Consider the following 19,964-nt stretch of genomic DNA (forward strand, 5'->3'; position numbering starts at 1 on the left):
TGCAGGACTCCAGCTAGCTTTATTGATGCTCCTGTCGGAGCTTCCGAAGGGTTTCCAGCAGTCACAGCCCAAAGGCTCCTGCAGAGTCACCATCCACAGGCCTGTTCTGTGGGGACCTTGCCCTCACCCTGACCCTTGACCTCCACTATCGCATGGTCCTGTGACCCGGGCTCCAGGCTCCATCCAGTCAGAAGGACTTCAAAGCATGGCTACCAGTTTGAAGGTTCCCTCCGGTTTGGCAGGAACCACGTGGACAAAAGTCTTGTAGAGCACAGCACCCTTGGGCAGACTGGTGACCAGATCCACAGCCTCCGCGTTTTTGGGATTGGGCACGTAGACCTCTTTCGTGTAGCGGACTATCCCTTCCTCCAGGGCATAGAGGCACTTGTTCTTCCCAAGTCCCACCTGCAAGACACAGAGCTGGTCAGCTGGAATTGGGCAGGTGCTCTGCCCCACGGCCTCAGGCCAGATTCTCCTTCAGAGCCAAGTCTGGAGCAGAAGGGCAGGCTCTGGGAAGTCCCTCAGGTCTCTCTCCTGCTTGGCACTTCTCTGCCTCTGCTCCTTCACCAGCTCCGGAGGAGAGGAGGGAAAAGAAAACACGGGTAAGAGCAGTAATGTCAACACAGCTCGGCAGAAGCGCCAGCGGACAGATCCCCAAGCCAGGCCCACAAAGGAGCCACAGCTCACTGCCCCTGAGAGCATGCTCTGTTTACAGTTACTAAGTTTAGGTTCATGGAAATACAGATCAAGATTGTGGGGTCCTGCATATGCTAACAAAACAGCAATGACATCGGCGAATACACACAGCGCTTACACAGTAAGTGCTCACAGCTAAGTCCTGAGGTTAACATTATACTCATTTCTTACTTAGTGCATTAGATTTATTATTCCCAACCCCCTCTTCAGATAATACAAAGTGTTTTAATAAATAATTTAATACAGATTTTTTTAAAGATTTATTTATTTATTATGTATACAGTATTTCTCCTACATGTTGCCTACAGGCCAGAAGAGGGCACCAGATCTCATTATCGATGGTTGTGAGCCACCATGTGGTTCTTGGGAATTGAACTCAAAACTTCTGGAAGAGTTTACTCTTAACCTCTGAGCCACTTCACCAGCCCCTTATTACAGATTTTTAAACTGCCTATACTTTTTTTCTTTTACAACTTGAAATTAGATGTATTTTTTAAAAAATAAATAAATAAATAAATAAATAAATAAATAAATAAATAAATTAGATGTATAGTAAAACCGGATGGGCTGGAGAGATGACTCAGTGGCTAGAGGCACTTGTTGTTCTTCCAGAGGACCTGAGGTGAGTTCCCGGCACCCACAGCAGCTCACAACTGCCTGAAACTCCAGTTCCAGATAATCCAACACTTTTCTGGCCTCCTAGAATATACACACACACAGACATAGATAGATAGATAGATAGATAGATAGATAGATAGATAGATAGATAGATAGATAGATAGAGGAAGATAGGAAGATACAGGCATAGACAGACAAGACAGACAGACAGATATTTCTTAAGAAAACAAAAAAAGAGGCTAGAGAGATGGCTAAGAGGTTAAGAGCACTGACTGCTCTTCCAGAGGTCCTGAGTTCAATTCCCAGCAACCACATGATAGCTCACAACCATCTGTAATGAAATCTGGTGCCCTCTTCTGGCCTGCAGGCATACATGCTGTATACATAATAAATAAATAAATCTTAAAGAAAAGAAAAGAAAGAAAGTAAGTTAGGCATGGCAATGTTTGCCAGGACTTAGAAGGGGATCACTGTAATTTTTAAGACTAGCTTAGGAAACATGGAAAGTTCCAGGCCAGCCAGAGGTACATAGCAAGGAGACCTTGTCTCAAAAACAAACAACAAAAACCGGATGTGTGGCAAGCCATACACAAGCAGTCCGCACCATCCGGTGTCTCTCTCTGATTAAAAGCATGAGTCTATGAGCCAGGAGAGTTGGCACCAGCTGTAATCCCAACACTCAGGTGGCTGCGACAGGAGGATGGAAAATTCAAGGCCAGCTTAGGCAATATGGGAAACCCTTTCTAAACAAATAAACAACAAAATAATAATTATAATAATACAGTTCAAATCCTAGCTCTGCTAAATACCATGTGATCTTCAGCAAGTTACTTTCCTGTGTCTGCAAAATGTGGATAAACTCCCTACTTCCCAGGGTCATCTTAAGGATGGAGGGAATGGACCATGAAGAACTTGGAGCACACTTAGCTCAAACATATCAGCTTCCACTGTTATTATTTCAGTGAAGAATTCACATCAATGTCGTTTTGTGGGAGGGGGTTGAGAGTGGGGATTACTAATAGGTTCTTACTCTATAGTCTTAGCTGGCCTGGAACTCAATATGTTGACTGGGCTGGCCTTGAACTCAAGAGATCCGCCTGCCTTTGACTTGAGTGCTGGGTTGAAGGCATACACCACCACTATGCTGGACTTGATGTTTACGATTTTTATTTTATGTATGTGAGTGTTTTACCTGCATGTATGTCTGTGTACCACTTGCATGCCTGCTACCATTGAGGAAAGAGAGGGCATCAGATCCCCTAGAACTGGAGTTACAGATGGTTATGAATCATCATGTGGGTGCTGGGAATTGAATCTAGGTTCCCTTAACTGCTGAGCCATCTCTCAGCTCCTTTGATGTTGTTTTTAACTGAAGAAAAAGTATTTATTGAATCTGATTCTAATAGAATAAAAAATATTTCTTCCCTTTGAGTCATAAGAGGGGAAATGTCTTAAAATTACAAATTGATAAAAACACTGAAAAGTAAATGTATCAGTAAGAAGTATGCCACTTTCAGAAGATAACTGTACTTTAAGCACATTGTTTCTAGGTCCTCAGGCAGCTGCAAATGCCCCATATATCAGATCATTATATAACCCACTTGCATTTTCTATGGAAGAGAAAAATGAGGCCCAGGACATGCTATGATCTAATGTTAGGCAAATCTCAGCTTTAACTAGAGTTCCACCACTCTCCGAGCCTCTGGTATTTCAACCATAAAATAGAGATGACATCCACCTCAGAGGGACAGGCTGAGGACAAAAGGCATGAACATGAAAAGGCCGCCCCAGGAAAGAGAAGGGGGAAGGGCACAGAGCAACTCACATGGGCGCCTGGGTGCCATCGAAACTGACGCTGAGTGCCAAGGATGTTACCAGCATGAACATAGTGACCTAAAAGAGAAGTCCACGGGTGAGCTGACTGCACCAGTGTTCACAGAAGCACGGCACAATGCTAAGAAGAAATCACAACAGCACAGGGCAGCCACCAGCCTCCAAGCCTGCTCCTGGACAACACCTCCAAGATGGTCCTACAAAATAGCGCCTGACCCCCTCATCCAGCAGCCTCTTTTTGGTTGCATGGCTAAGAAACCAGAAATCAATGGGGCCCCTACCCCTCCCTAGATCTCATTTGCCCCTTCAATATGGAGCCAATGCTATGGTGAACTTCAAGAGCACAGAGTGAGGCGCTCCGTGGTGGTTCAGTTTGTCTAAGAAAGAGCAGGGCAGCATCATGGGACACAGATGGAAAACAGAACCAAGCACACCCTCACCCTCCATTTTCTTGATGCCATAGTGTTTGCCTCGCGATTTCCCACCAAGGTTCTTCGAGCTGCCGCCTGTCTTCTTGGATGCATATCTGACGGCCAGAGCCGGAGCAGCCTCGGGGCTCAACAGGGCTGCAAGTGCAGAGAAAACAGAAACACTGCTCGGAGGGGCTCCCAAAAGGATGCACTTTCTTTGCCTCTGTGGATCATTTGCTAAACTGAGAAGCAGCAAGGGAGATGAACAGGATGAAAGGTGTGAAGGAAACAAGAATGCTAAGTGTATGGTATTCAGAGAATGCCTGGGCAGAGAGCAATTCATCCTTGGAATGGCCAAGAGGTAAGCATGGTGTGGGGTGGTGTGTGTGTGTGTGTGTGTGTGTGTGTGTGTGTGTATCTGTGAGTCAGGGAGGGCAGGCAATGAGCTTAAATGGAGAAAAGAATAAACATCATGTGCTCTGGCTCCTGACACATTCAGTCCTGCTGAGTATGGAGACAGGAGTGGACATCAGAGAGTGGCCTGCTTCAAAAATTCAGTCCCATGCCCTAGGGAAAGGCCGGACCATGGGACATGGAAAGAGCCTTCGCTTCCCTCACTAACCCCTTTCAGAGCTATCCACTCACCCACTGAACACCTGTCAACTGCACACCAGAAGAACAGCCTGTCAGGGTGGTTCTGACAGGCAGCTGGTCATTTCAAAAGGTCCTTTCTTCCCACAGCCCATCAGCAGATGTTCAACCAAGATCAGCACTACTCTGACCTCTTCACTCACCCCAAAGTGCTCAACAACATTTATTTTAAATAAATGAGGTTGAAGGGGGTAGATGTGGTCAAAATACATTGTACCTAAAAATAAAATTCTCAAAGAATAAAAATACTTTAAAAAAAATTATCGGGGGCTGGAAAGATGGCTCAGGGGTTAAGAGCACTGACTGCTCTTCCAGAGGACACGTGTTCAATTCCCAGCACCCACATGGCAGCTCACCACTGTCTGTAACTCCAGTTCCAGGGGACCCTCAGACAGACAGACATGCAGGCAAAACACCAATGCACATAAAATAAAAATAAACAAATTATTTAAAAAAACATTATCTAAAAAGCATACTAATGGGGCTGTAGAGACAGCTCAGAGGTTAACAGCACTGACTGTTCTTGCAGAAGACCTCAGTTCAATTTCTTGCACTCATGCAGTGGTTCACAACCATCTGTAACTCCAGTTCCAGGGGATCCGATGGCTTTTTCTGACCTCTGTGGGTACCAGGCACACAACATGGCACACATACATACAAGCATACACATAAAATTCAGGCTAACACAGGCAGTTGGCAGTCTGTTTCTAGGTCTCTAGACAAAATTATAGGATCGTATCAGTACCCGTAGAGAAGCTTCAAGGGTGTTTGAAGCATAAGCTCGTAGTGCAAGTTACCTATGTTTCTCAAATTCTCGTGAAAGCAGAAACTAGCTGGGATACAGGACTAGAGATGAGAACCTACAGAGCGGGCCAGGCAGAATGGCACAAGAATGTCTTTGATCTCAGCACTCAGGAGGCAGAGCTAGGTGGATCTCTGTAAGTTCAAGGCCATCTGGTCTACAGAGTGAGTTCCAGCAGGACAGCCAGGGCTACATAGTAAGACCCTGTCTCAAAAACAAACAATAAATAAAAAATGAAAATAAAAATAAAAAAAGGAAAGAGAACTTAGAGAGACATGTTCAATGTACAGCACTGGAATCTTGCTAACTTTAAACATCCATTTTTTTTTTTTCCCTGTAGCCCAAGCAGGCCTTGAATTTGCAATCTTCTGGCCTCAGCCTCACATAAATACTGTTGTTACAGACATGTATTACCTGGCTTTAGTCACTGACTTATGGTGACTGACTTTTGCTTCATCTACATTGTTTCATTTATCTTTGCTCTTGTGAAAAACAAGGGGAACCTGCAGGTTACTTCTCTTCCCTCATTTTACAGACCAGTAAGACCTGTGGAGTCCATCTTCAGAACCGATGTCCTATTCATCTCCTTCCTTCCAAGTTCACTACCATCATCACGTATATCTTGGCCAAATTATCCTATAGCATGGCTACTATTCCAGTTTTCCGGCTGGTTTGCCATATTGGTTATTTTTATTTATTTATAGCTTTTGAGACTGTGATCCAGGCTGGTCTTAGACCTGAGGTAATCCTCCTGTCTCAGGCTCCTAAGTGCAGGGATTACAAGGCCCACCATTTCTGGTCCCACCTGGTTTCATTTTCATGTCTGTTTATTTATTTGCATCCAGCCCGTCTCCTCTTAACTTGCTACTCAAAATATAAGACTAGATCAAGTCACTTTCTTGCTTTCTCTCTACAAGAGGGTTAGGTCTGTCTCTTTTAAGTCTTAATAGTTTTATCTCTTCAAAAGACTTCCTTGAGGACCTAATCTAAGACTCTTCACAGCATTTATCACAGCTACGACTAAGTTATTTTCGTGTGTATTGCCTTACCTAGTGAACTTACAAGGGACTGCAATCCCGTTTATGCTGATACCCTCAACAGCGTCTCACCAGACCTGAGCGTTGGTCATGGTCGCATACGCTTGAAAACTCAGCACTAAGACGCAAACTACACAGTGAGGAAAAAAAAAAAAAAGTCCTGAATAACGACTCGATTGACTTTCCTGAACTTATTCTTCTCCATAAACGAAGGGATTCACATAATGAGATGCAGAGTAACGCTCTCGCCCTGCACGCCCACCCTCCGGCAGCACCGCCCACCACGGGTCACGTGACCGGAGACAGTCGGCCTCCACGGGTCGCGATCCCCTCTCTCCTTTGGCATCCAGGGTTCACCATGAGATCCAGTTTCCATCTCCCAACCTCCCTGCTGCCTCGCCCCACAACAGCCACAGCACTGAGCTACCTGCTGCCCTTGTCCTCAGCGCAAGAACTGCCGACGCCATGTTTCCTTTGCATTCGCTTCCGGGCTGGGAAATCTGCTTCCGCTACTAGGAGCTCTACTTCCGGATCCTGCGTACAGTTCAAAAAGTGGCGGGAGCAGTACCAGGTGAGCGCAGATCTCCTGGGGTTTGTTGCAGGTACCTCCGGGGGCTTCTGCAATGGCCCGCTGGCCTCAGAGGCGGGAGATGGCCGGCATGGACGTTTGTCCCACTGCGGAAGTCACCCGGAGCCTAGGGAGGGACCAGGATGAGGCTCAGCCAGACTCTGTGCTAAGCTGGTTGTAGATGCACAATTTCATTTAATTCCTACAAACCTAAGTTATTGGTAAGTATTGTGTTAAAGAAACTGAGATCCAAGAAGGTTTCAAGGATTATCCTAGGCGCACGCCTTGTATCCTAGCACTCGGGAGGCAGAGGCAGGCGGATCTCTGAGTTCGAGGCCAGCCTGGTCTACAGAGTGAGATCCAGGACAGGCACCAAAACTACACAGAGAAAGCCTGTCTCGAAAAACCAAAAAATAAAAATATAAAATAAAATAAAATATTTGCACGTGAATATTTGTAGCAGCATTATTTATTATAGCCAAGAAAGGGAAGCAAACTGTCCATCAAGCAATAAATGCTTAAACAAATTTTTGCCTATCCACACAATGGAATAGTATTCAGTTACACAAAGGAAGGCACTGCTGGAGCACAGTACTGCCACAGAAGGACCTTGAGAGCATGAATGTGAAAGATACCCGCCACAAGACGCACATACTGTGTGCTTATATGAAATATACAGAATACAGAATGGTTGTTGGGTGCTGAGAGAGGGAAAGAATGGGGAATGACTTTAATGGTTGTAGCATTTCTCTTTTGATACAATCTCGCTATGTCATGTAGGCCGTTCTTTGTTTGTTTGTTTGTTTTTCGAAACAGACTTTCTCTGTGTAGCTTTGCACCTTTCCTGGAACTCACTTGGTAGCCCAGGCTGGCCTCAGACTCAGAGATCCGCCTGCCTCTGCCTCCCAAGTGCTGGGATTAAAGGCGTGCGCCGCCACCGCCACCGCCACCGCCACCGCCACCGCCACCGCCACCGCCACCGCCACCGCAGGCTGTTCTTGAACTCAAAGTGTCCTCCTGTATCTTCCTCCCAAGAGGGGGGATTGCAGTTGTGGACCAGCTTGCCCAGTTTTTAATAGGATTTCTTTTGGTGGTGATAAAAGCTTTCTGGAATTAGATGATGGTAATGGTTAACAATACAAACATACTAGACCCTATTAATCTGTATGAGTGATTTATTTGTTTACCTGCTAAGTGTAATGATGGGGATTAAACCCATGCTTGACTCTATACATGCTAAGAAAGCACTCTACCACTGAACTACTATTCCAACTCCTAAACTATATTTTAAATAATATATACTATTTCTGGGACTTATAAATGTGAATTAAAATAGAAAGTAATTATGTGAATTATTATTTTTCCTTCACTGTGTGGAGGTGTATGCACACAAGCACACTCAGGTATGCATGTGGAGATCAGAGGACAACTTTTGGGCATCAGTTCTCCTCCCACCATGTCAGTTCTGGGGACTGAACTCAGGCTAGCAGCCTAGGTGACATGCGTCTTTGCTTGTTGAGCCATCTTTTTAACCTATGTTTTTTTAAAGTTTACTGGTTTTTATTTGATGTGTCTGGAGGCCAGAAGATGGCGTTAGATCATCCTGGAGCTGAAATTACAGGTGGTTGTAAGAGCTGTCCAGGGTGGGTGCCGGGAACTGGACTTGGTCCTCTGTAAGAGCAGTACAAACTCTTAACCGCTATCTCCAGCACCAGCATGGTTTTTATTTTGTTTTGTGTGTTTTTGTAGAGATCTCCATGTTAGGGGCCAGGGAGATGACTCAGGTGCTTGCTGCCAAGCCTGATGACATGGGTTCAATCCCTAGGGCTCACATTGTGGAAAGACAAAACCAACTTCCTGCAAGTCCTCTGATTGCCAGATATGGGCTGGGGTATGCACACACCCACACACAAACACAAATATTTTTAGAACATTTTTAATGATCTCCATGTCAAATCAGGGATTATTGTGCATACTTGTAATCCTAGCACTTGTGAGTGAGAGGCAGGGAGATCAGTTCACAGTCATTCTCAGCTACATGAATTCAAGCCTGAGCTACGTGAGACTCTCTCAAAAAGACAAAACAGAAAACTGTGTTGAATGCAGAGATCAGCAAGGGGCTAGTATTGTGTTTTGTTAGTATTCCCATTAAAGTTTTGTAATAGTAACTATATTTTGATTATAACTCACCATGACCTAGAAAGGTTTTGAAGAGGGGATCCTGTTGGCGTACCAGTGTGTCCATTTTGAGTTCCGGATTGAATGTGTTGGGGCACGCCCTATTTCTCTGCTTCTCTTAACGTATTTATCTTCATAAAGCTTGGCCACCTCTAGCAGACCAGCTTGGATGGTCTCATATATGTCTGCTCTCTCCTTTTAGGCAATTAATTGGATAGCGTGTGTTAGAGATGGCTCTAAGAAAGCCGTCCCTCTCCCTGCTTTCCACAGAGAGTGATTCTGAGGAACTGCCCACATTTGCCTTTCTGAAGAAGGAACCACCTTCAGCTGACAGGAATCAGCCTCAGAGGGAGAACGTAGCGGTGGTCACGTCAGATTATTCCGAGGCCTCCTGTCCTCCGTCACCAGGCTTGGACGATCCGCCGTTTGTCCTAGATGCAGCTGAAGCTCCCACCCAGGCAGAGCCGGTCAGAGTGCTAAGCAGCGGAAGTGAGGATGAAGATGTATTTGTCCCCCTGGCCGAGCGGATCACATGCAAGTTTCTGACACACGAGCAGCTGAGCCCTGGGCACTCTAGCTCCTCACTTAAAACTGTTTTGGATCATCAAAATAATACAAGTGGACCATGTGACTGGAAAAAGCAGCCATTTCCAAAGATCCCTGCTGCTGTTCCTCTGCGCAGTGCCTTAGAGAAGAGCCCAGCAAATGACGGGGACTCTGTCTTAGACCATCTGTGCCATCAGCTCCCAGATCACCAGTCTACCCGCAGCGAGTTGGCAGTAACTAAAACAGTTCCCGACATCCCTCTACCTCAGAAGAGAACCAAGCGCAGTCAGAAGGTCCAGAGAAGAGGCTCTCAGGGATGCTGGCAGCCAAGCCAAGCAAGCAGGAAGGAAAACACCCCAAGGCCGCACGAGAAGAAAAAGAAGGCAGCGACGGTCCATAGGCTGCAAGCCCGGAGGCCGGAGGAATGCCTCAAGCATATTGTGGTGGTGCTGGACCCAGGTTCTCCCATATTCCAGTTCCCCTCTGAGCCCGGCTGTCCGTGTCCTGGACTCCCCCCGTGACCAGTCCCTTCCAATCTATTGCAGAGCTTTTACAGATGGAAGGTGGGGGCCAGCTCCTGGGAGCACTGCAGTCTATGGAGTGCAGCTGCGTGATTGAAGCCCAGGCTGTGCCTCGAAGTATCACTTGGAGGAGGAGGACGGAGCTGGTAGAGGTACGAGCTTCTGGCTGGAGACTCTCCTGCCCCTTCACCCTCTAGGACTGCCGCACTGCCCCTGGTTGGGGCTGAGTGACACAGCTGTTACTGTCCCCAAGTCTGAAGGGATGAGGGGAGGAAGTGGCAAGCAGAATCCAGAAGAGTGAGAGGGCCGCCACTATGACGGGCAAGCCAGGGAAATGAACGGGCAGAGTTCATTCTCTTCCCCTCCAGTGTACCACGTAGGTTCCTAGCTGGGAGCCCAGGGGCCTGGGGATCCTGTGGTGTCTGGACACAGTTAGGCAGAGTGGGACAGGGGAAGAGAATCTGTGTGTCTTCCCCAGTTCTCTAACTGGACTTGGGGACTGGAGCAGCTGTGTTTAGATCCTGGCTCAACTGCTTGTACTTCAATTGCCTGTTGTGGTGTGAGGCCACTGGTAACGTCACTTTCCCCTGTTGGAGGGTCTAGGTGAGGTATCCTGGCACTAGCATCTGGTAGGCTTAGGGCACATATTCATCCTCCAGCCCGGCGTCTCACGGTGCTGTACTGACTGTTCCCACCATTCTCCCTATCCATGAATCCAGACACTCTACCCTTCAAGAGTTTAGAAACGAGACATTAAGATGTCCATCTCCCTCTCCTGTGTCCCTCACAGCTCTCTCGGTAACTTAGGACAGTCACCTACACATTTAACTTGTATTATTAGCAAAACTATATTCATAGCTGGGCATGGTGGCACACGCCTTTAATTCCAGCACTTCGGAGACAGAAGCAGGTGCATCTCTGAGTTTGAAAGCAGCCTGGTTTGTATATAATGATCAGGCCACTATATATTGAGACCCTGTTTCAGAAACAAACAACAAAACCTCTTATCTTCACAGAGCAGTTTGTCTCTGAAGACACTTTGCACGTTCTCTCTTGTTCCGATCACAGCTGTCCCGAAGGCTGAAATCTCCACACTTCCCAGATAGAGACATGGGATCAGAAAAGCTGAATGCCTGCTTCCGGGTCACAGCTGGAACTCGACCCCAGAGCCCCCCCACTTGCACCCTGCTATGTTAGGAGTCTTGCATTTGGGTTCTAGGGACCGTGAGAAAACTGCCCAAGTCTTGCTCCCAGTCGCTCTTCAGCACCCTGTTTCTGTGGGGTGGTTGGCCCTGAAGCACCTTAGCTTTGACTGAGCCCTTGGTCCGATGAAGGTTTTTTTTTTTTCATCTTTTTTCCCTGGTGCTGCTGGGGATGGAGCGCAGGGCTTCATGTGTATTAAGTAAACACTCTAGTGTTGAGCTACATACCCAGCACCGATGCCCCCTCCTTTTTTGTTCTAAGATAGGGTCTCTCTATGTAGCCCTGGCTGGCCTTAAACTCAAATCCGCCTGCCTCTGCCTCCCAAGTGCTGAGATTAAAGGCATTCGTCACCACGCCTGGCAATCCTTTCTTATTCTCCTTTTTTAATTTAGTTTAATTTATTTTTGAGATAGGGTCTCTCTGTGTAGCCCTGAGTGCCCTGGAACTCGATGTAGCCCAGGCTGGCCTTGAGTTCACAGAGATCTCCCTACCAATGCCTCCTGAGAGCTGGGATTAAAGGTGTGCACCACCACTCTCAACTTTAAAAATGTGTTATGGTTGTGTGTGTGTGTGTGTGTGTGTGTGTGTGTGTGTGTGCGTGCGCGTGCGCGCGCCGTGGTGCATGTGTGGAGGTCGGAGGACAGCTTTGTGGCATCTCTTCTCTCCTTCCACTTTTACGTGGGTTCCAGGCATCGAACTCCCGTCACCGGGCTTGTGTGGCAAGTACTTTTAGCCACTGGATCACCTTACCCACCCTGTTCATAGTCTGTCTCTGAGATGCAGTGCACCAGCCCTGAACAAACAGTTGAGGGGGAGGCACCGGATCACAGGTGGTTTTTCTTGCCACCAAGACATCATCCGAGAAGGAAAGGCTATTCCATAGGGCCATTCACCCAGATCCGGCCTACCCACTGCTACCACAGCTGCCGACCTGCCCTTTGCTGTGTTCTCGGGTCTTTTGCAGGATGGAAAAGACTGGGAGGAAGAGCCGACCATCCTGGTGTTGCTCCTGGCAGAGGCCTTCATGTCCATGGTCAACAACTTAGGGCAGGTGTGCAGGGCCGGGGGGTAGAACTGAGGCATGGAATGGTTCCAGCCTCTTCCCAAGGAGCCAATGTTAATGGCCTTTCTGTCACTATGCAGGGAAGTCCGGGCAACACTGAGAAAGGGAAGGAGACACTTCGGGGCTTTGTAACTGATGTCACAGCAAGGACAGGGAAGGCATTGTCACTGGTGATTGTGGACCAGGAGAAATGCTTCAGGTATGGATATGCCCTATAGATATAGGCCTTAAAGGGGCAGTTCGTGGGTTATCAAGGGGAAGCTCATTCACCCTGGCTACGAGGTGTTCTGCAAGATGGTGACCCTGCCAAGCATGGTCTATGCTCGTCAGTTGTCTCGCAACACTTGCCTGGCTCAGTTTGGGGCTGCTGTTCCAGGGCTCAGAATCCTCCAAGGAGAAGAAAATCAGGAACGGCAAATAAACAGGCCAAAGAGAAGCAGCAGAAGAAACAAGAGTCTAGCACAAGGCTCATGATGTCCAGGGTAGAGATGGAAGAGGTAAGGAATCCTGTTGCCCGGGTCAGGTGAGTGCTCACTGGTTATCTAACGAGGTTTCTAACTGAGACCGAATAAAAGGCACACTAGCGCTTCTGTCTGCCTTGGATGGAGTAGGAAAGGGAGAAATAGAGCCAAGAGGTTGAGTGTGGCTTTAGTGAACACTGAGAAGACTTCCGACCAGTCTCTCCACTCTTCTAATCTGTTGTTTATTGTTGCCTTTGGGTTCCTAGGCTTTGGTGGATCTGCAGCTACACACAGAAGCCCAGGTTCGGATGGTGCAGAGCTGGAAAGAGCTGGCTGACTTCGCCTGTGCATTTACAAAGGCTGTGGCTGAAGCTCCCTTCAAGTGAGTGACCTGGCTAGCCTCCCCACCTCCACCCTCTGCCCACACCAGGTCATGCTTTTTCCCTTGGTTCTTGCAGCCAGAGAAAATATGCCTTTCTCCTAAACTGCCACCAGCCCAGTGTCTGTTTTTAGGCAGAAGCCTACTTAAGCTGGAGATTCTTGGCAAAAGCCTCAAACCTAGGGAGCTGGAGAGATGGCTCAGAGGTTAAGAACACTTGCTGCTCTTGTACAGGACCCAGACTGTTCCCAGCATCCACATGGCAGCTCACAACTGTCTATAAGTCCAGTTCCAAGGGATCTAACACCCTCTTCTGGCCTGTGAGGACACCAGACAAGTGATACACTTATACATGGAGGCAAATACTCATACATGAAATAAAGACCTCGATTCCAGCCCTTTATAAAAATACTCTCTTCAACTTAGATGTAAGTCTATTGTATAAGTTGATGCTGGATTACTAGGATTCATTCCGTTTAGATCTTGAGTGATCCTAGTCAGAACTGAAAACTCAGGGACCTCAGAGACAGTCCTGTCCAGGTGCTTTATTTTATATTGAGGGAACTGAGAACTAATTGAGTCGTCTAAGCCCCCAGCAAGTGAGAATCAAACAGATTTCAAATTGCCCAATTCTCAGTCCCCTGTGCCTCAACATCAGGGAAAAAAACCCAATACCTTTTCTAGTGAAAGGACTAGATGCAGGCAGGGGATGTTTTTTAATCTTTCTGCATGTGTATATGCGTGTATGCACGTGTATGAGAGTGTGAGCAATAACCTCAGGTACAGGCCCTTACTGGAAATGCAGGAACTCCTTTGCCACTGCATATGTAGGGATAGCTGGCCTGTGACTCCAGGGTTGTCTCCATATCCCATAACCCTCTGTAGGTCTGGGGTTCCAGACACAGCAAGCACTTTACCCACTCACTCATGCCCTGAGGCCCCAGATGCAATTTTCTTCTTTTTATGTGTATGGAGGTTTTTCCTGCATGTGTGCATGACATGTGTGCAGTGCCCAAGGACGGCAGAAGGGGGCACCAGAGCCTTTGGAGTTGGAGTCGGGTGGTAGTGAGCTGCCGCCATGCGCGCTGGGAGAGCAGTCGGGGCTCTTAACTGCTGAGCCATCATCCTCAGCCCCGCCCCACCCCCCAACTCAGTGCAATTTTTAAGGGAACCTTCACCCAACCCTGTGCTTGAGAACAAAGGGAGACTCAGACTGGCCTGATGTAACACTGAGTCTACCTCCAGGTCACTGGAGAACTTTTCAGTCCACAGTCGAGGGACAGATAAGTAGGAGAGGAACTTAGGTTCCCAACTGTGCTCTTGCAGGAAGCTCCGGGATCAAACCAGCTTTTCCTTCTGCCTGGAGAAAGACTGGGCTGGAGGGACGAAAGTGGACCCAGCTGGTCGGGGACTCGCGCTCGTCTGGAGGAGGCAGATCCAGCAGCTGAACCGAGTCAGTTTGGAAATGGCCAGTGCCATTGTGGATGCCTATGCCTCACCACAGCTCCTGGTGCAGGTACACCGCTATGGGTGGCCTGGGGGAGGCTTTGCTGAGGGGCCAAGAATGTCGGTCAGCAGTGTGGGTTGTCTGGCCTGAGGAAAGACAGGTCCCCTGCCTCAAACTGACCTGACTACCCTCCTGTCCCGGCTCTTGAACCAAGGGATGGCCATGGATGGGTGGTATGGGACTAAGGGGTCATTTCCCACTTCCAGGCATATCAGCGGTGTTTTTCCGAGCAAGAATGCCAGAATTTGCTGGCTGACATACAGGTACGCCGTGGAGAAGGTGTGACAGCCACCTCCCGCCGTGTTGGGCCAGAACTATCCAGGCGGATCTATCTTCAGATGACCACACTGCAACCGGATCTCATCTTAGACAGTGTTGACTGACACCCCTCAGCCACAGGCTGGGTTTCCCCAACCTTGATCTCTGACAGCAGAGAGGGGCCAGAAGTACGCCCTGGGTACAGTTAGGGATTGAGTCTCCTTGTGGGAACTGGAATCTACCTCCACCAGCATTTACGGGTCCTCCCCTGCAAACCAGATGCCATGCATGGACAACCAGCCATCCTACGCTGCCCGTCGACCCCCACAAGACAGAGGAGAAAGATAGGGAGACCACTCAGACACGGATTTAATCATTGTAGAAATCCAAAGAATAAGCATCAAATCTCGAAGTCAGAGTGAACTCCTGCCTGCGGGTTAGCTTGACTAGGCTCAGCCACTGAGCTGCCTCAACCAGCCAGGGAACTGTGACTCGGCTGACTTCTGTTTTCATGATGTCACCTTGTGTAGTATGTACTTTATCAATAAAGCATTTGTACCAATGGCTCTGGAGCTTGGAGGAAGACTAAAGGAATGTGTAGTGATTCTGAGTAAGATGTGGACCTACACGGCAGAGCTATGGGGGAGGAGAAAACAAAGGCCTTTCTTCCAGTGTCAGGACGGACGGTTGAGTGACAGACCTATCCGGATGGGTCACGAGGGTGCTCTCTGAACTATGACAGAACTTGGTCCCTTAGGGGAGTCAAGGAGCTCGCAATTGAGAGTTTTTAGCAAATAAGCACCGAGACACAGTTGTTTCTGATCTTTCATCCAGCTGCTGTGAAGAGACAAGGGAAAGGGGAGCAGAAATGCTTCCGGTAGCAGCAGGAAGGCGGGTGGCGCTGCCCTGGTTTGTGCTAACTTTTATTATGTATATGTACCACTCTACAGCACCACCCTGTGACTGTTTACCTTTGGCTCCCACTTTTCTACTGCCTTCCCTTCTGTTACAGGGCCAGATCACCTCTTAGACCTGCTTCTTGGAAGTCAAGTTTCTAGGCTGCCTCTGAGGTATTTCACCACACCAAGTGCTAGTGGAGGTGTCCCCGAGCAGCTTTTGCAGAGATCTGCCTCTGCTTCCAGACCACCAGGGAGTTAATGCTCTACACTGAGGCGGGGAGACTGGCCTACTGCCATTTTGTGGAAGCCGCTGAAGTTGAGGCAAAATTCCACAGGAGCTTCCCAGGACCCTGACGTTATAAGATCTACTTGTGGGTGGCAGGCCTTGTCTATTATGAAAGACTCACTCTGGCTAAGACAATTCTAGTGAGAATTCATTCTCTTGGGCATTATAAAGGAGGCCAAATGACATCAGGGAGAGGAAGAGAACTGGAGTGAGAGGTGGGTCTGCTTTAGACCAGCTAGAACACTGTAGGCAAGTCATGGACAGCTTCCCCTGCTCTGCCTCAAAGTGTTACATTGGACCAATGGCAGTGAAGTCACCTTCACAGCCGGGCATTTTGTACGCTCCTAAAATGTTGAGATGTCTGAGATCTTTCAGGAAACATTACCCCACCCTCCCAGCTTAGGCTAGATTTATCCAAGTATTCCTGGTCCCCAGTAAGACACTGCCCTCCAATCTGTCCTGGCTACCCAGGAAGGAAGGAAAGAAAGGGCCTGACATACAAAAGTATAAATGTAGTGACAGCTGACCGTTTAGTAGAAAGGAACCTTGCCTTGCACAGCTTGGTGTGACTAGAAAACTTCGGTCTTCTCTCTCCCCAGCCCTAAGCCTATTCCTTTAGGCATGCAGGTGACTCTTCCTCCCCTCTCCATTTCTCCTCATTCCACCAGGGAACCCTGACTAAGGAACAAAGAAGCCCTACAAAGGGGAGGTCTCAAGTACCAATCAGCAGCCATCTGATGATGGCAGGTAGGTCTGACGCTAAAAAGAGGTTGTGTCCAGCAGAACCCAATTCCATAGGAATCCAAGCTCCAAGGCTGGGGGGCAGCGGTGCTGAGGACAAGCTCACTGCTGGGAGTCGGTCTGGAGGACCCACTGGAGGATCTCATGATGGCGCAGGCCCTGGACGGCATTGTCGTAGACGGTGTTCACGCTGTTGCAGAGGGGCTGGTGCTGCAGCCCTGTCATCCGGCATGCAACCAGCCCTCCGGCCACACACATTAGCAGCAAGAGCAGCAACACCTTCAGCACAACCCAGGAGCGTGTGTGTTTCCGGGGTGGTGGCTTGCGAGGACGAGAGCCAGACTTAGATTCTGGAGGGACAAAATAAGTCAGTTTGTAGAAAGCAGCTCTATAATCCATGCAGATCCACTCCCTTCTCAAGTCCCGAGCAGATGTTTTAGAACTCCTGCTGTTCAGAACCCAAAATGTAGTCTTCCCCAAGGTCGCTAAGAACTACACACTACATCTGAAGATGGGATTCATCCTGTTGCCTTCTGTAACTCAGTCCCCAGGGTCTTCCATTCTCTTTGGTAACAGGGAGATAGATGGTTTGGGGCCCTCAGGATCACAGGAAGCTCATGGGGGTGTTCAGAAGGGATAGACTACCATCCACTTAGGGGGATGGGTCCAAACTACTAACATCTCAAATGTCACTATTATATAATATGTGTAAACTAGGTGTGGTGGCACAGGTCTGTAATCCCAGCACTCAGGAGCTTGAAACATCACAAGAAGTTTGAGGATAGTCTGTGCTATGGTGCAACGGTCTCCAAAGGAAAAACTATGCACAAAATCTGTGGCAAAATAATGCCTATCTCTAAAAAAAGAAAAGCTCAGCCAGTTGTGATAGCTCATGCTTTTAATCGCAACACTCTAGAGGCTGAAGCAGGAGGATCACAAACTCCAAGCTAACCTAGGCTACACTTCAAGACCTTTTCTCAAAACATAAGCTCAGGAGCCGGGCACGGTAGTGCATGGCTTTAATCCCAGCACTTGGGAGACAGAGGCAGGCTGATCTCCAGGTTCAAGGCTAGCCTCATCTGCAAAATGAGTTCCAAGACAGCAACGACTACAGAGAGAAACCCTGTCTCAAACCCCACCCTACCCCCTAAACAAGATAAGCTCAGAGGGTAAAGCATACCACATTACAAATGCGACACTCCCAACGAGGGACTGTGCGGCTGCTGTTTGCTAAGATGCACCCTGCCCCATGATGATATATTAATTTCCCTTTTTTGTTTTTGAGATAAGTTCTCACTGTAGCCCAGTCTGGGCTCAAACTTACAACCCTCCTGCCTCTATTTCCCTAGTGTTAAGGTTACGAATATGTGTCAACATGCCCAGCTTCACACATTACATTTATAATGAAAAATTGCTTGAGAATTTCAGGCAGAAAAAGGTGGGGAATTGGTTTATGATGGCTTGGAAACAGGGCCTTACTACGTCACTCCAGCTGTCCTGAACTTGACCTGCAGACCAAGCCGGCCTTGAATGTCGAAATCTTCCTGCCTCTACCTCCAAGTGACACCATGCCCAATTTAGGCAAGAACTGTTTGAGTGTTTCTCACTTTTCCTTCCCCTGCTGGCAAACAGGTACGGCCCCATCTTCGGCAGACAGGCAGTAGTGACATTAGGTGACCTGCTCAAAGGCAAGGACGAGCAAGCACAGGAGTACAAACCACCATTCCGCCCTTGCTGCATGCTGTCGACGAAAAGCAAACCTACTTGGGGCCTGATTTGTCTCCTTCTTGGGCTTCTTCTCCTGCTCCCGCTTGGAAGCTTTCTGGGCATCGTATTCCTTCCGCCGACGCTCCTTCTCCTCTGCCTTCTCCCGCTTCCGCAGCTCGCGCTCCTTGGCTTCCTTAGCCTGCTGCTTGGCCTCCCGCTTCTTCTCTGCCTCTACAACACAGTATGAAGAGCATGACTCTTCTCACACACACAAGCCCCAGCAGCTGCCGCCCGAGTGATGAAGTGTGGCTTCATCCGCTTTTCCCTTATGCCATGGCTCACACAGACACGGTGAGAGAATCCAGGTACAGTTAAGTAGCACAGGTCTATAATCCCAGCACTCAGGGTGGGAGATGCGGAGGGGTGTGTGTGGGATTATGAGTTTGAGGGTAGATTGGGCTATAAAGGGAAAATCTATGAAAAATGTACGCCCAGCACTCAGGAAGCTGAAGCAGAGGATCACCTGGTCCAGGTCACCCTCAGCTACACAGTGAGGTAAAGACCATCCAGGGCCAAGTAAGTTTCCCTTTAAAAATGCAGTTTCTCTCGGGGTTTACTGAGTCTTATTAAGAGACTCCTCCTGGCTACAAGCGAAGAGGGCATCAGATCTCATTACAGATGGTTGTGAGGCACCAGGTGGGTGCTGGGCATTGAACTCAGGACCTCTGGAAGAGCAGCCAGTGCTCTTAACCTCTGAGCCATCTCTCCAGCCCCTGATGACCAGAGTTTTATCCCTAGGTCCCATATAGGAGAGAGCAGACTCTCACAAGTTGTCCTCTTACCCCACGTGTTCTATGGGCACACACAGTAAATAACTAAATCGTCAGAAGGCTGAGGGTGGGGGATCGTAAGCCTCCAGTTTCAGACCAGCCTGGAGAATGACTCCCACAAAAATAACAAAAGTGCACAGAAGGAGAACGAGCTACAATGGAGGTATTGGTTCTGTGGGATGAACGTGGACCAGGGAGGAGGATGGTGAGGTGAGCTCCTGTCAGGGCTTTAGTCAGTACAATCTTTCTAAAGAGTTACAGCAACTTAATTCACAAAGAATCTACTCAACACAACATTTGCTCAGGTTGACTTTACAGCTCATGTGTGCTTACATGAAGATCCCACTTCCAAATTATTGGTTCTAAAAATGCATTTTCAAATTAGTCATTTAGAAGCCTGAAATACATGTTTCCAAAGTCAGAACACCACAAAATGGTGGCTTAATGCCCTTTTAGGGCTTGAATGCCTAGAAGATCCATAAGGGAGCTGAACAGTAGCCCCATTGGGACAGTGGCTTCCCACCATTCCTTTCCATGCGAACACTCGGTGTTCCAGCTGGGCACAGAGAATGCCAGGAACAGGCCACACCCAGCTTCTTGGGACCTGGTGCTGGCAAGAAGTGGACATAGCAGGAGTGAGTTGTCTTGCCATGGCAGTCATGCCTGCAGCAAGGACAGTTGTAACTCCTGCCTGGTGAGCTCAGGGACTGCCAGTAGTCAATACTGTTCGCATCCTTTCTCCCACGGCCGCTTGGAAGTCAGCCAGCCAG

General features: G+C 48.3%; 3 protein-coding genes across 3 annotated transcripts in view; 1 reads left to right on the forward strand and 2 right to left on the reverse strand.

Moving 5' to 3' along the window:
• On the reverse strand, positions 1–6,577 carry Mrpl27 (mitochondrial ribosomal protein L27). Its single transcript, XM_028868976.2, has 4 exons — positions 6,475–6,577; positions 3,588–3,713; positions 3,140–3,207; positions 1–405 (listed from the first exon to the last, which is right to left on the reverse strand). The coding sequence occupies exons 1-4, from the start codon at positions 6,512–6,514 to the stop codon at positions 199–201; spliced, it is 441 nt and encodes a 146-aa protein (XP_028724809.1). The 5' UTR covers positions 6,515–6,577; the 3' UTR covers positions 1–198.
• On the forward strand, positions 6,494–15,295 carry Eme1 (essential meiotic structure-specific endonuclease 1). The gene is made up of 9 exons (XM_028868974.2): positions 6,494–6,618; positions 8,996–9,798; positions 9,885–10,012; positions 12,028–12,114; positions 12,207–12,325; positions 12,503–12,623; positions 12,854–12,969; positions 14,293–14,482; positions 14,680–15,295. The coding sequence occupies exons 2-9, from the start codon at positions 9,024–9,026 to the stop codon at positions 14,854–14,856; spliced, it is 1,713 nt and encodes a 570-aa protein (XP_028724807.1). The 5' UTR covers positions 6,494–6,618; positions 8,996–9,023; the 3' UTR covers positions 14,857–15,295.
• Lrrc59 (leucine rich repeat containing 59) overlaps positions 15,077–19,964 on the reverse strand; it is a 16,140-nt gene continuing 11,252 nt past the window's right edge. Inside the window, exons 6-7 of the mRNA XM_028868973.2 lie at positions 18,422–18,595; positions 15,077–17,007 (exon numbers count right to left, since the gene is read on the reverse strand). Coding sequence (XP_028724806.1) covers positions 16,760–17,007; positions 18,422–18,595 — 422 coding nt within the window. The 3' untranslated portion in view covers positions 15,077–16,759. The remainder of the gene's footprint in view (positions 17,008–18,421; positions 18,596–19,964) is intronic.

The sequence above is a fragment of the Peromyscus leucopus genome, chromosome 8b, assembly GCF_004664715.2.
Source record: "Peromyscus leucopus breed LL Stock chromosome 8b, UCI_PerLeu_2.1, whole genome shotgun sequence".
Taxonomy (NCBI): domain Eukaryota; kingdom Metazoa; phylum Chordata; class Mammalia; order Rodentia; family Cricetidae; genus Peromyscus; species Peromyscus leucopus.